Source organism: Talpa occidentalis, unplaced genomic scaffold (genome assembly GCF_014898055.3).
Source record: "Talpa occidentalis isolate TD23 unplaced genomic scaffold, MPIMG_talOcc4v2.1 talOcc4.14, whole genome shotgun sequence".
In the NCBI taxonomy this organism is placed as follows: domain Eukaryota; kingdom Metazoa; phylum Chordata; class Mammalia; order Eulipotyphla; family Talpidae; genus Talpa; species Talpa occidentalis.
The window spans coordinates 62,013,164-62,029,117 of record NW_023601433.1 but is presented as its reverse complement, the minus strand read 5'-3'; the positions used below and the strand labels follow the sequence as shown (position 1 = coordinate 62,029,117).

General features: G+C 48.0%; 1 protein-coding gene across 5 annotated transcripts in view; it reads left to right on the top strand.

Moving 5' to 3' along the window:
* Window positions 1-15,954, top strand: part of FRMD4A (FERM domain containing 4A) — a 302,659-nt gene that overhangs the window by 233,199 nt on the left and 53,506 nt on the right. For all 5 annotated transcript variants that reach the window (XM_037510637.2, XM_054695096.1, XM_054695097.1 and 2 more), the window contains exons 12-13: window positions 6,202-6,278; window positions 12,233-12,371. In XM_037510637.2, coding sequence (XP_037366534.2) covers window positions 6,202-6,278; window positions 12,233-12,371 — 216 coding nt within the window. The remainder of the gene's footprint in view (window positions 1-6,201; window positions 6,279-12,232; window positions 12,372-15,954) is intronic.

The window sequence follows — 15,954 nt, the reverse complement described above, 5'->3', positions numbered from 1 at the left end:
GGTAAATGATGCTATTACCAAATCATTCACTTTACCTTAAAGTCCAAAGCGTTCTTTCCCCACATCTTGCTGCTTGGTACTAAGGAACAAACTGCCAGAAGGAGTTCTGGACTTTCCAGGGAAAAAAATAAAATAAAATAAAATTACTTACTGAGTACCATTTTAAGCATTTTATATGTATAAATTCATTAAGACAGCAGCCCCATGGGAAAAAAAACTATTATTAGTAGTAGTATTTCAAAGATAAGAAAACTTAAACACTGAGAAACTGAATTGCCAAAGATACACAGCCAGATGAGTCCATGCTTTCAATCAGGCCTAATCTGTATTGTCTCTCCTAGGTAGGAAAAGTCCAAAGGCTAGCAGTGTGGTGTTTGCAGGACTCACAATGTTGATCTTCATCCGAGGCATGCAATGCAGGAATGATCTCACACACACACGCACAAACACACACACACACACATACACACCCCCATACCTTTTACAGAAAAGAAAGCTAAGATTAGAGATTTATGAAGTCAGGAGACTATAACTGAGGCCTCTATACTTCCAAGAGGAGTTCATTAAAAATAATGAACCAAAATGATGAAGAATAAATGATGGTCATGAATATTGATTATCTGAGACAAATACAAGACGTATCTTAATAGAAATTTAAAAGCCCAATACAAACTACAGATGATTCTAAATTCATCATAAAGTTAATTACTATGGCATATGTGCAGTCTATGTTGTGTATGTCTCATCTTCCCAAATAGATCATAAGCTCTTTGCAAATATAAACAAGCACTAGACGTCTTGTCCTCCCTTGTTCCTATTAGCCCAGGTTGGCCAGGGGTAGACAACACTACTTGAATGGTTAGAAAGGAAACGGGGATTAGATGTTGCCCCAAACCCCCAGGTCTGGCTTCTCTGTTCAAGTATAAAGTAAAATATAGTGTTTATGCAACTGATAATTTAAAAACCCCTCTGCCAAAGAGTCAACTCATCTCACAACATACACTTGCTTCTGTTGTTCCTGGGATGGTTCCTCCAGGAGAACAGTCCTTATCTGGGCTCATCTGATCAAACTTGGAGCTCATAGGTTTGGGTTTTCTCTGGTGAGCTCCCATTTTAATTAAACTCCATCCAGTTGGGGTTCAGCATCTCCTTCTGCAGTCCTAAAGAGGCATAGCAGCTCATTTTTGTTTCCTGGGCGAATCAATGCACTTAGAGATTAGGTGAATGACAGTCCTTCTAAGAAAGTGAACAGAACAGCAATAAACTAAGGAAGTATTTTAGTTTGTGTGTTGTATTCTGAGCTTGTAGACCATTCCTGGTTATGAGTCTAATTCTTCTGAAAAGAGCACTCCCTGTTGAAGTTTGGATGGCATGTGGCATCATTTAACTGCCAGGAGCTTTGAAGAAATGATCACTTACTTTGCTCTGGCTCATCCTGGGAGATTGCTGGTGTAGTAGAGCTCAGGACAGAGTGGGTCCCGACATCCATTACTTATTTAACCTCTGCCAATCTCTAAACCTCTCTCCATGGGCTTGCTTTATCTGTGGGTGGGGGAGGCCAGGCCAGACGGCTGCTGGAATTCTGTATAATGGCCCCTCTAGGAGAAGCAGGAAGTTACTCAAAGGAGGTCATTAAGAGGTTGGTGACTCAGCCTCAGGGACCAGAGGAAGACAAGGCTCCCTGAAGTCCTGGTCAAGAATCTGAGCCACTAGAACAAGCTTCCTCTCAAGCCTTTATTTCCGCATCATTCCAAGAGCTCACCCACCACCCACATGTTGTACCAGCTCTCAGTAAACACTAGCTCTGGAGGAAGTGCCATGGGTCAAGGCCCCTTCGTCCAGCCCTGCAGGGTGGGATGAGGGGACATAAGTCCTTTTCTGCCCTGCCAGTCAGCTGTACTCAGGATGCGGGGATCCAGCAGACCAGCTAATAGATCCAGTAAGCAGCCCGTTCCCTTAATTACTAATGTACCCGCTTGCACTCAGGGCTCAAAGGCAGGATTTATTAGCCACTCGGCTTTACTCTCTTTGGATAAACATTTGCCATCTTCTGTTTTATACATTAGGACACTGAGGCCCAGCAAGGGGAGAGGGAGAACCTGTGATTATTTAGTATCTGCAGGCTGGGCTAGGTGAGAAGCTAAGGTCCATCTCTAGTGCCAGACATGGTGCCCACATGGTGAGACCATGTCTCTGTTTTGGGCAAGCCCAGATGATTAAGACTTTCTCTTAATTGTGATTATTGTGGCTTGTTCTTGATGGACAACTCTGGAATACTGAGGAATCCCTATGCAGAAAACCAGAGGAACCCAGGTTTCTAAGAGGAAGAAGTGATACTTGTTCTCATTTACTTCATGACAGGGAAGAAAAGCCATTGTATAGGACTGAACAGATTTGGTTTTATATTTCTACTTGCAGTCACATAGCTGCTTATTTATAAAAATCATTCCACTCATAAAGTTAACCACCCATTGGTGAGTAAGAACTGTTCCCACTAATTGGTGGACCCATGTGGAAGGGAACATAGTTAGAGGCTAGAGTAATGGGCCAGGTGCCCATTACTTGATTTCTATTTCTGGTGCCTTCTCTGGCTTGTGTGGCCTTTGGCAATTTCCCCAAAAGGAAAATCCCCCACTCACTCTTGTTGGGGGATGCTAAAAGATCAAAGAAGAGAGGTTTGCACAGCCTTTTAAAGATGCACAGATGAAGTACATTAGAAAGGTCTTATTAATAGATGTTAATTAATATAGCCTTTGATTATTGATAGGCCCATATATTTTAGTTTTTAATTAGCTACTTGGGCATAATTGGCCATAGAGTTACACAGAATCCAAAGGGAGCTTGCTCAGTCCTTTCTCATTGTCTAATGAGTCTTTGTATGGAGTGGCACACACCTTGATATCTGTTCCTGCTGTTGGGCCTGTGATAACTGCACTAAGAGTCGGGGAGGCAGAGGCACAGATCACCAGGGGCTGCCCCCAAACCATGTACCCTGTCCTGAAGCATGCCCCCCCCCAACTGCCCCCCGCAGTGTGCCCTGTTTGGCAAGGTCAAGTGTCTTGTTTATTTGCTGGTTTTCACTCCAACAGCCTCAGACTGCAGGGTGTAGCCTGCTGGGCCTCTAAGTTGTAGGGCACAGGATTCCAAGGCAGAAACACCCAGCCTCCCATGAAGAGGTGAAGTATTTGTCTCCATCTCATGGTAACATCTGACTGCCTGACTACCCCCTGTTGCCCCCCTAAGTGAAAAGGACCAGGTCACTGTTCCCACATGAACGCCTCCTTTTTAGTTCCTGGGACCCTGCTAAAATCCCACATGAACAACCCTGTCCTGAAAAGCCATCCATCCATCTACCTCACTGCACCCTCCCTTCCCAGTACTTCATTTGCCAAAAAAGAAAAAGAAAAGAGCATCTATGGAGGAGCAGACATCAGGGAAAGCCAGTACTCTGCACCCTGTTAGGAAACGTCTACAGACAGTACATCATCCTAGGGAGATGCCCGGGAGCGGGGCCGCCAGGGTTCACAGGACGAAGACTGCAGCGGAGCCAGATGGCTTTGTTTGGGCTGGTTGGCAGCTGCAAAGCTCTCCACACCAAACAGCATCCGGGAGCACTTACAGGGAAGTCTCGGTTTGTGTTGTGTTTTGCAAGGAGGGAGGAGTTGCCAGGGAAGTAACCCCTCAGATCATTTGCTCCGAGGTTCCTCACCAGCGGGAGGGGCTTCACACAGAGGGCCAAACCTCCCACACCAGGTTGGGCCTCTTTTCCTCTTTGCTCCTTGGGAGTCTTAGCCCAAGTGTTTCCCAGCCCAGGAGCATAAACAGGGGCCAGAGACCTGGCCTGGCCCAGCAACAGTTTTGGGGCCCTTTGATCAAGACCTACTGAGAATTTCAAGATGGAGACCACAGAGCATTAAACCAAGCCCAGAGCCCTTCCAGCTCAGCTCACGCTCCGCACGTGAGGGTAGCCAAGGGGGCTGCAGTGCGGGCCTGGGGCTCAGGGCGGGCCTCAGAGCAGATGTCTACCGCTGTCTCCTGCAGAGGAAAGGGAAAAGAGAGAAGGGCCAGGGAATAATTGCACTTCCTGAAGGATTTCCAACCCCACTATCAGGACTTGAGTTAGGAAATGTAAGGAAAGACTGATTTTGGTTGTTCTGGAGTTAATCTCTTTGGTTTGTCAGGCTTTGGGAGAAGTAAGAAAAATCAGGAATCATAGTAAGACCTAGGTTCAAAGTGAGTGCTTTTGTCCATGCCTCGTGGAGGATCTGTTGCATCTAAGATCTGCCTGGGAGAGGGAAGCACTGTTGCCATTTTACAGGTGGGAAAATTGAGGCTGAAGAAAAAGCTATCCATTGCCCATTGTCAAACAGATCGGAAGCAGGGGAGCCTAGATTCGGACGTTGTGTGCTTGGCCACTCTGTTCTGTGTGTTACTTGCAGATAGGACATCTGTGTCTGGGAATCTGTTAGTTACGGTGCTTTTCTGGTTGTGGCTGAGTTCAGGTTGAAGGTCTATAAATATCTAACAATGAGGGTTGGAGAGAAACTGGGGGTGTTTTGTCGAGGGATTTAGCTTTGCAGAGCTTGAATAGAAATGGGAAACTCAGACCTGTGGCTTGGGTAATGAAGGGTGGCATTTTACCTGTGACCCAATCCTAGACTGAATTGAGCCAGCAGAGGGCTTTGGACCACTTGTTTCCTTGAAATGTCTCTGCACTCTCTTGGAATAGAACCTACAGGAGAAAGAAAAGTATAACCTTCTTGAGCTGCAGAGAGAAGTGTGCTTTGAGCTGTGGATAATAGGGGGCTCTTTGGTAAGAGCTAGTCCTCCTCCCTGTTACTTATACACAGACAAAAAAAAATAACCCATAAAATTCTGCCAAGCAGGTTGTGAGAATAAAAGAATGCAGCCAGCTGTTCTAGCCCTCTTTGACAAGGGGGTGACATCTTTTAGCCAGACCCTGCCTAGCAGTGCCCTGGGAAGGGAGGGGTAGCACCTCCCTGAATAGCACCCAGGAAAATTGCCATCACACCTTTAAAGAGGCAAATTCCAAGAGGGCAGGAAGCGAGGTGAGATGACTCTGCTTCAGTGCAGTGGGCAAAGAAAGGGAAGACCCTAGGGAGGAACCAGCTACTCCCCAGGCTGAGGGACAACTGGATTCCTGCTTTATCCTCAGGCAAAATAAACTCAAAACTTCAGTGTATAGAGGGGATGCAGTTTGCAAATAGATAAATAAAAAAATAAATATAATGCATATGCATGCATAACTAACCTCTGACATTTTCCAGAAGATGAAATAACTTTCTTTTTCATCTAAGAGGAACTCCCCCTTCCCAGAGCAATGCTGGAGCCCCAATTACTCCCAAATGCTGTGGTCAGCCTCTCAGTGAACAGGGTTGCCCCACTGGCAGTAGTAGGAGCCTTCTCACCACCCCCCCTTTTCAGAATGCCTTAACTTAGCCCGCCTCTGCCCTCCCTGCACGTCCCTGGTAGCCAGCCTCTGGCTGCCGAGTCCCGAGGGCAGCCTGGCTCTGGATATTCTTTGAGCTGCAGAAAGTAGCACAGCTCAGGACAGGCTCATATTGTTATCTGGAGTTGCCGGCCCCGAAATAAGGTCAGCAACCCCCGCCCTCCACAAGGAAGCCTCCCAAGCCTTCCCGAAGCAGCCTGGCGAGTCAGAGCTCTCACATATTAGTGGGCAGGAAGTGGAGTCCCAACGGGAGGCTGGGAATTTGACCGCCTTCCCATTTCAGCACTGGAGGGAGGAAGCTGGTTCAGCGCCGCAGCAGCAGGCGACCGACCGCTGCCTCCAGAGCACCCGCTCCCTCTCCCACCCGCCCGCTGCCTCTGCGACTGGGTCTCCCCCCCACTCCCCTCCTTGGAGGGAAAAGTCTGCCGAGCTGGGAACTGTCTTCGAGAATTCAACAAAGGCCGGCCGAAGGGGAACAACTTGAAAAGAACTTGTTTTGTTCCCGATAAGAAACCTGCAGGAAAATCCACACCCACATTGCCTGATTTTGAACTGGAGAGCTGTGTGTGTGCATGTGTGTGTGTGCAGTAAGGGGCAGAGAAGAAGGCACGAACAACTCTCTACGCTTTGATAAGGAAACTAACTGCCAGCTGCACAAGTTCAGCCACGGAGCGAGGACTGCAGCTGGAACCAGACTCCCCTGAATTTAAACCGCATTGTTTTCTGTCCAGATATTCCAATGGAGACAGTTGGAAAACCTGTATTTCAGAGAAAAGAAGTTTTCTGTGGAAGTGCATGACCCGCGCAGGTAAGCCCAAAAGTCCTTTCCTTCTGGGGGTGCCTTGCTTGCGGGGGCATGTTACTTATTTCACAGTTTTTGTGCTGTCATTGTTCCTGTTGGTTTTGGCGGGGAGAGGAGACGGATCTAGAGAACAAGAGTTCAAGCATTGTTTCATGCCGTGCCGTGCATGTTCCAAAAACACTCACGCGCGTGCGTGCGTGCGTGCGTGCGTGTGTGTGTGTGTGTGTGTGTGTGTGTGTAACAATTTCATGCTCATCGCTTCTGCTACATGCGTTACTTGCTCATATGCGTACAGTTGTCTTTCACGTGCTGGATGTTTTAGGGAAGATTTGTAGCACTTTGTAAGAGACACCAGATTAAACAAGGCCAGTAGACTGTGTTGCAGTAGGAAGTTCTGCTGAGAAGAGAGTCTGAAGGATGGCTTGTCAGAGCCAGAACCGCTGAGGCTTTCACATCAGGTCAGATGGTCCAAACCAGGAGGAATGGATCCCTGCAGCAGTTGTGCTAAATCTGTTCCCTTCATGAACTGGGATTTGAAAGTGTCAGTGATGTGAGAACTACAGTTCTTTTTCTTTCCACTTCACTTTATCCCAGAGAGCAGGAGTGTAAAAATCAATGCTCTCTCAGTCAGATGCCAAACAATAGGGTCCTGACTTGGAATGCAGCGAGCCCTTTGTGGAAGGTTCTGGAGACTGTGTGTACCCACTGCTTTTCCTCTCTTTGTCTGCTAGAGTTGTAGGCAGCCCAGAAGAGGCAGCAAAATCTGCTAAAAACAGGTATGACACCTAAGAATATATTGCCTTTGGTAATAGGGGGGGAAAAAAAGGTTTACAACAAAAAGGTAGTCTTGGGAAGACAGTGAAAGGATCAGATGCTACCCAGGAGCCAGTGTGTTTTGGGTGCCCTGGATACCCTGGCCTGGCATGGCCCTGAGCCCTCCAAACAAGCTGCCCTGCCTTCCGGGGTGCTCTGAGCAAGAGCAGAGCTTCCACCCACTCTGGGAGGCTGTGGCTTGTGCAGTAGGCTCCGTCCTGCAGCTGGTGATAACCCAGATGTGCTGCTCGGCCCACATGTAATCTGTGTGAAACAGCCACTCCGCAGGGGAAGGGCTTGCCCACGCCCACAGCTACTCCACCAGATGAAGTGGAGAGCGTTTGAGGGGTTCTGTGTCTCCGCAGTGGGTGGAGTTGGTAGCGTTAAGCAGAACACTTGTCTAGCATTTCTCAGGGTCTGGCAAAGCATCTTGCAGCCTGGAGTCCCTGCCTCAGAGGAGCAGTCAGTCATTCCTGCAAGCCAGGTGGGGGAGAGAGGGGTGCTGAAATGGTGTTCCAGCCCAGAAGGAACACGCTGTTCTTTTTCCAGGTGAACCCTGTTGTCTCAGCAGATTTTTAGGCTGTGAGGGGAGGGGAAATTTACATGTAAAAAGAAGGCAATGAATGTGTCACCATGGGTCAGACACAGAAAGGGGATACTTGACAGGGTAAAAGCTAGAGGCTAATCATCTCAGAGGCTGAGCATAAGGGACAGACAGACTCTGCCTGGTCCACGCTCTGTGGGGAGTTCTTGGAACTTAGAGTGACACCTTGGACAAATCCTGCATGTACGTGTATGGATTTGTGAGTGAGTGAGAGAGAGAGAGAGAGAGAGAGAGAGAGAGAGAGTGTGTGTGTGTGTGTGTGTGTGTGTTTTCCTGGGCCTTGTGACTCTATCTATGACAAAGCCCTGAATTCCCTTCCCTCCTTCCCTTCCCCAAGGCCCATGGATATAAGAAAGGGCCCCAACCTCACAGGATACAGTAGCACGGTTCTGGCCAATCACAGGGAACGGGACTGTCTCACATGTGTGGAGTAGCTCTGTGTCCAGGCACTGTTGGGTGAGTGGGAATATCTAGGGAAGTCCGAGACAGGTCTTCTGTCCTTAAAGAGCATCTCACTCCATTGGGGTGACAGGCAGAGAGGGAGCTTACTGTCTGTTGAGTGCTTGCCGCATGCAGACTCCCTTCTAAACGCTGGGACGCACCGTTTCCTGGGGGTCTCAGTAAGCCTGGGAAATGGGTCCTACTCCTGTTCTGCATGAGGGAAACCTGCTCAAACTTACAACTGGCAGGTGGTAGAGGCAGAATGGGAACCCAGGAGTCCCATGCTTATGTACCACACCTGTGCACTATACCCAAGGCAGCCAGCAATGCCCGGGGGTCCCAAGTGCTCACAGGTGCAGGTCGTCAGAAGCCAGGCTGGTGAGGAGAGCTGAACCTCAAAGGATCATGAAGTGGCCCTTCAGTGGGATGAAGATGTGGGTCAGGTGGGGTGAAAGAGGGCAGTGGAGGCAGCCCAGTGTGATCATGTCCCCTCCAGGACAGTAGCCTTCTGTTAGCCTGCAGGTGCGCAGGGCAGGGAGAGGGGAGGCAAAGAGAGGCCAGGGTGGAGGAGACCTAGTCCACATCAGTTTTATTTTTTAATTTTTTTTAAAGATTTATTTATTTATACAAGCACTGGGTACAGTCAGAAGCACAGGAGGCTGAGAGAATTCACCAGAGCCAGAGCGGGGAGCAGAACAGGCAGACTGACGAAATAAACTTCTGAGGGGAGCAGTGGGCACGGCAGGAGAGGTCTGCGCACCGTATGGGACCCTCGCCGGCCGCCCGGGATGGAACCGGCGCTGCAGAGGCTGTGGGCAGCTTCGCAGCCCAGCACTCAACCGCTGCACCATTGGGGAGGCCCTATTTTATTTTTTAATTTTTAAAGGTTTATTTATTTATTCATACAAGAACTGGGTACAGGCCAGAGGTGTGGGGGCTGAGAGGATTCACCAGAGACAGAGTGGGGGAGCAGAAGAGGCAGACTGACTGAAATACACTGCTGAGGGGAGCAGCGGGGGAGATAGGAGAGGTCTGCTGGGCCATGTGGGTTACCTCCCTGACCGGGGATCGAACTCATGCTGCAGAGGCTGCGGATATCTTCATAGTGCTGTGCTTAACCCCTTGCGCCAGTTTTAAAGACACTTTTTGCAAATGTACCAAGCAAGCCTGAGGAATTGCTTTGGGTCAGCTGCTTACACCAGTGGCTGAGCCAAAGCCTGACCTTGCCTCACGCATGGCAGGAAGTACACTTTTCACAGCCTGGTGGTGCTCCTTAAATATGGCATCCTATTGCTGTTGCCTTAGTTGGTGCAGGGAAGAGTCACCTAATTAACAAACCTGAGGGCCCAGGGATCAGCCCTGCCCCAGGCCTGGAAGGGAGTCTGAACCAAGGTAACAAGTTGGCAAGGGCTTGAGAGAACCCTGCCATGAAGACCCGTTCAAAGGGCCTGGCACGGAAGAGGTGCCTGTCAGGACAGAGGGCATGGCCTGCATCCTGGGGTGCAGGTGGGGCTGCAGCCTGCTCTGTGGGGGCTTTCCCTAGGGATCCCTGATGCTGTGGCACTTGCTCTCCTGCCTGTGCCTCCTAACTCTGAGCCTGTGCTTCTCTGCACCTGGCAAATGTCCCATTTCTAAGGTTTAAGCAGAATAGAAAAATGAGGGGGCTGGGAAGAGCCTGAAGGGAAGATGCAGAGAAGAGATAAAGTAATAATGGAGCAGGAGAGGCTCCCCAGCATCTGATTGAGATGCTGCCCCAGAACTGCCCAGACCTGGTAGACTGTGTGCCTCCCCCCCGGCCCCTGCCCTGCGCCCTACCTGGAAAATCTAAGTGCCCGGCCTGGTGCAACGCTCACTACTTGCACTCAGATGCATTCCAGCTTACTTTTCTTTTCCAATTCAGCTTTTTTTGGGGGGAAATGAATTTTCTCCCAGGAGCTGCCATGGCTATGACAGTCAAAGTGGGGATTCAAGTCGCAATTTCTTTTTAAACCTACAGAGGGTGCGGGGCTTCTTCACTCATTCTTCACTCCTCTTCACTCATTCTCTGGCGCCTTTTCCATTCTTTCCAACCGTGTGCTCTTTCATGAACTGGCATTTTCTTTCTTAGCTGATGTTTTAACCAAAAGGAGGAAAACCCTGCCTAAAATCATTATCATTAACTAACCGCCAGATTTGAAATTCTCCTTAAAGTGGGCATGAAGAAAACCTACTGTTAAATCCTTAGCCCCCAAAGTATGTGGCTTTAAATTTTCTTCAAGGGAAAATTTGCCATGGGAAAAAAAAAAAAAGCCAAATAGTGACTAGCCCAGGTTTCTTCTAAATTCCATAATCTTGAGAACACACATTTTCCTCCTGATATACTTACCATAAACCCCAAAACTCACCCCACTGTCACACCACCCAGTCCCTCTCTGTCTCTCTCTCTCTCTGTCTCTCTCTCTCTCTGCCTCTCTCTCTCTCTCTCTCTCAATCACACACACACACACACACACACACACACACACACACGCATGCACATTCTCAGATTTCACTTGTAAAATGATTGCTCCAGCCCATAAAGTATACTTCCCTCAGAATATGAACATAGAGCTCTTCCAGTCCCAACCCTTTATTCATGTGTTGAGTTCTATTATGACCTGTGTTTCCCACTTTCATTTCTAAAGTCCACTTGCCTCTACTCAGACATGTCTGCTCCATGTCTCCTCCGTAAATGTGGAGGTAGGAGGTGGGAAGGGCCTGACTGGACTCCTTTCTTCCCTCTCTTGATCCTTCACACCCTGCAGCCTCTGAAGATTCTTGAAATTGGTAACCAACTCCTTCAAGGAATATTGTAGAGGGACATAAGTCTTGATCCCCTCCGATGCCGTGACCTGTGCTAATTAGAAGAAACTGTACTCATCTTTTACCATAGGCAGAATTGCTTGGTTAGTGAAGGACCTTGTCAGAGGGTTTTTCCTGTCTCTGAAGTTTGTCTTGGCCCATTGCCAGGAGCTGAAGCTCAGAGAAGACTATTCAGTGACCTGAAATGACCCCTCTAAACCCAGACAAGGCAGTGACTTGGTCAGATTCTAAACTCAAGTCAGTGAATCAAAAGATTAGCTCTATTTACAATAGCCACGATATGAAAACAACCTAAGTGTCTGTTGACAGATGAATAAATAAATTATGGTGTATTTATACAATGGAATATTATTTAGTCTTTAAAAAGGAGATTCTGCACTTGCAGTACCACAGATGGAACTGAGGACATTACACCAAGTGAACTAGGTCAGACACAGAAAGAAAAGACTGTGTTCTCTCACTTACATGTCGATAGAATCTAAAGTCAGATGCATAGAAGCAGAGAGTAGAACTGCTGGCAGGAACTGGGAGGTTGGGGAAATGGGAGGATATTGGTCAGAGGGTAAAAAGCTGTAGCAGCTCTCTAGGATGAGAAAGTAGAGCATTATAATATACATTATAATGTACAGCATGATGGATATAGTTAATAATACCATAGTGAATACTAGAAATGAGCTAACAGTGGATTCCAGGGACTCTTCTCACATGCACAATTATGTGAGGAAGTGATACATTAATAACTTGACTAGGGCCTCCCCTGTTGGCGCAGCGGTTGAGCTGCCCTGCCACCGCTGAGGGTCCCACATGGCATGCAGACCTCTCCTGCCGTGCCCGCTGCTCCCCTCAGCAGTGTATTTCATCAGTCTGCCTGTTCTGTTCCCCGCTTTGGCTCTGGTGAATCCTCTCACCCTCCCGTGCTTTTGACTATACCCAGTGCTTGTATAAATAAAAAAATAAATAATAAAAAATTGACTTGTAATCATTTCACTAAGTATATGTACATCAAATCATCCCATTTCACACCTTAAATAGAGACAGTTTTTATTTCAAAAATAAAAAGGCCTATTCCAGCCAGTTCCTAAAGCAAGTGTGTGTGTCCGTGTAAGTCTGTGTATGTGCGTACGTGTATATGTGCCCTCTTATCTGTCACCTTTACACCAGGACTTCTGGCACCCAGTAGGTTCCCAGAAAAAGCCGTTGTCTGTACAGTGGTTTCCCTCATCATAAATTTGGTTTAACCTCCTGACTCTTGCTTTCCCAGGGCATCAGTGACAAGGAGGACATTTGGACACAGTGGCATAGCGGTACATACGTGGTACGCGTGTCCAGCATTAATCAAGTCCATCTGGGCTATGGCCATCAGCCAACACCAGTTCTATCTGGACAGGAAGCAGAGTAAGGTAAGCTCCTTTCTGGGACTGAGCAGGACTGTGCCGTGATCAAACTTCTCCAAGCTGGGCGCTGGCCTACTTCGGACAAGGGCCCTTGTCTGGATCTTGAAGTTCAGGGATTGAGAACTGGATGGTGGGAAGGCACCACACACAGGTAGGGACTTGCTTTTAGGGCTACGGAGTGGGGAATGAGATGAATTCTTCAAGAGGGCAGGCTCTATGCAACTTGGCCAAAAGCCTCCCGCTCAACCACAGTCAGAGAGCCTCTCTAGCCATTTCCTGCCGCCAGGTAGGGCCCTTTTGAGGAATTTCAACTGTGCTTTTGAACCTCAGGAAACTCCTAGGAGCAAGCAGTTAAGTGCTTTTTGGTGTTTAAACAGTAGCATATTGTTTTCTTTTTTTTTTAAAAAAAAAAAAAGTAACCCTTTTCAACTAATAGACACCACTTAACTATTTAGAATAATTGCTGTGAAAACCCTCCAGGCATTTTCAACTGCCAGCTCCACTTTTTAAAAATGCAAAACTGGAAAGATGAAGAAAAAAAAAAGCAATAACACTTCTTCCCTAAGGTAGACTTGCAGCCTCAGGCCTTGGTAAACATTCATCCTCTGAGGAGATTGGACCCAGCCCTTGTGCAGACACCCATGTGGTGTGTGTTCTGGTGGGTGGGAGAATGACGTCTCCCTGGTTCACACAGGGCTTATATCAACACTCTGGCCCCTGTTACCCCGACTTTGTTTCCCGTCCTCCCTGTGCATCCCCCCACAGCCACTCCCTTTCATTACCCCTCAAGTGAAGAGCCATATCAAGATGGGCCCTGCACCTTTCTCAGGCTCCTACTGGCCTGGGGGTGGTGGAAGAGGGAGCTAGAGTAAGACCAGCCTGGGCCCCTGGCCCAGGAGATACCACCACACAGGGAAGGCTCTCCCCCATTGTGTGAGTTCCTGGGAGGGGAAGTGGTGGCAGGACCCTGGAATGACTGGGCCCAAGGTTGGTTTTTTGTATCAGTGCCTTATTGGATCCTTACAGCTTCCCCTTTGGAGTAGATTGCTCTTCCCCTGGCATGGGGAGGTGAGTGGGAGAGAGAGCTGGGGTCAAGTGGGGGGCAGGTAAGTGAAAGATAGTAAGAAAAGGGGAAGGGAAGAAAGGAAACAATCCCTCAAGTTGTAATTTAGTTTAGTCAGGGCCTCTCCATGTAGCAGTCCATACTCCTTAGTAACACATTTCCTCCTCCACTGAAAACTCTTCCTGACCCCCTTTTTGGGTCATTTTCTAGGGTGAATGGGAACAGCTTATCTTTGTTGCTAGGAATAACCAGAGTATTCCACAGCTCTTCTGGTCATGATGGGCTTCGGCACAGAACTTTGAGGCCCAATTAGATCAAAAGAAACAGAACCAAAATGTTTTGATTCATGCTTTTGATTGAGACCATGGGCAGGTGTCATTATGTCCTCCAGAGGGAAGAGCTGGAAGTCAAAACCTTGGGACATTTTGCCATCCTCTATTATTCAGCAATGGATGGTGAGGGATAGCGAGCCTGGCAAGCCTCCTGAACCTGCTGCCAATTCCTCCTGCAGGCAGACCCCACACGCACCAATACCACAGTTTTAAAAGGGGAAAGAAAATGTGTACTTCACCCTAATAATAGTGCCTCGCTTGCTGTGCTTCTCCTTCCTGTGCTGGTTTTTTGCATAGAGAGACTCTTGGGTCACTTAGGAGGCTTCTTCTTTGGGATCTTCATCCCCATTTTTTTTAAATAGTAATTTTTTTAAGATCTATTTATTTATTTATACAAAAACCGGGGTACAGGCCAGATGCAGGAGGGTGAGAGAATTCACCAGCGACAGAGCGGGGAACAGAACAGAACAGGCCGACTGACGAAATACACTGCTGAGGGGAGCAGCGGGCGCAATAGGAGAGGTCTACCATGCCATGTGGGACCCTCGCTGGCCGGCCGTGATCAAACTGGCGCTGCAGAGACAGCAGACAGCTTCACAGTGCGGCCCTCAACCGCCAGCGCCACGAGGGAAAGCCCTTCATCCCCATTTTTGAAAATGATGTTGCTCTACAGTGGGAGAAGCTTATTCAGCAGGCTCATAGGTGCACCCACGGATGGCAACAAGTAAACCACAAAAAATAATAAACAACAGTATCTTTGAAGAGGCCAAACCAAATACCCACAGCAATAGGGACATTTCAGCTGGACTGCTCTGTAACTGCCCCGGAGGAAGGAAGGAAATCACACACTCCCAGCAACCGAGCTTTTCCTCGCATACATTGATGCTTGATGCTCACATACATTCCTGACCACTTTTCTTGCATTCCTCATAGTAACCAGTTCCCCAACCTGCAGCGACAGGAGAGGGAACAGTTGTCCAGTTCAGGAGTCTGACTTCCAGCTCTCTGATCCTGGACAACTCCTTCGTGCTCATGCCTTGCTTTCCCCAATTAGAGAGCAGCAAGGGGAATTCCTGATGACACATGTCTGTAAAATAGCTTTAGGAGATGTATGCTATCTTTTATTATTATCATTAATAATTCATCATACCGTTCGCTGGCCAATGCTTGCATAAAGCTTAAATTCTTTAAGAGTTCCTTAAATTAAATCAGACATAATAAAATCACCCTTAGGAATTACATTACACCACCTTTCCTTGTTGGAATGCCGTTCTTTAGAGAAGGGTGATGTGATCTATCTCCGGTGGGCAGGCTGGCCTCTGGGTGAGTGATGGCTGACAGGCCTGGGACGAAAAGCTTCCAGATATTTCAGAACAGCCAGTGTTGGCTGGCATACTAGCCATTGCTTCACACTACTGTATCTGGCCATGCCAGCCATTCCTTTTTCTGAAGTGCTGCAGCAAAGCCCAGGCTCCCAAGTGATGCTTATCATCCAGAAACAAGTGTGGTCTAGTGGTTTGAGTCAGCAGGGAAGGTGGGTAGCCAACAAGTCTCATGCTCTTCCCCTGGCACTTAATTTTCTTTCAGGGTCATTGTGCAAATCATTTCAGAAGGGTTTGCCAGGCGCTCGCTCTTGTGTGTGCGCTTCTCTCTCTCTCTCTCTCTCTCTCTCTCCACACACATGTACACAACACACTCCATCACCAAAGAAGATGGAGGCCACATGGTTGGTGACTCATTGAGAATGACAGACTGTGTAGACACCAGTTACAAGTGGTAACTTCTCCATGCTGACCCCAAAGATCAGAAGTGTCAGCTGGATCCTGGCAACCTCCCAAGCCTGGAACCAAGGAATGCCTCTTGGACTTTGGAGGAAAACATTTGAGAGCTCAAATTGTTTAGAATAAACATTAGATACTTTCCCTCTGAACACTACAAGTGGGGACTTCTTGAGTTGGCCTCCAATCCAAACATCTTTCCTTCTTAATTCTCCTTCTTCCACCGCATCTCCCATCCCAGATCTAGTCTGCTAGTCTTCAGTCCACATAGAGCAAAGCAGCATGAGAGCAGGGTCTGGGAGCTAACACCTTGCCCATGAGTAATAATAAACTGTGTGGTCAGAAGTATGCAGTCCATTTTGGGTTGGTCCAAAAGATTGTCTTTGAAAAACAAAAGCATCTCCTGTCAGAACCCA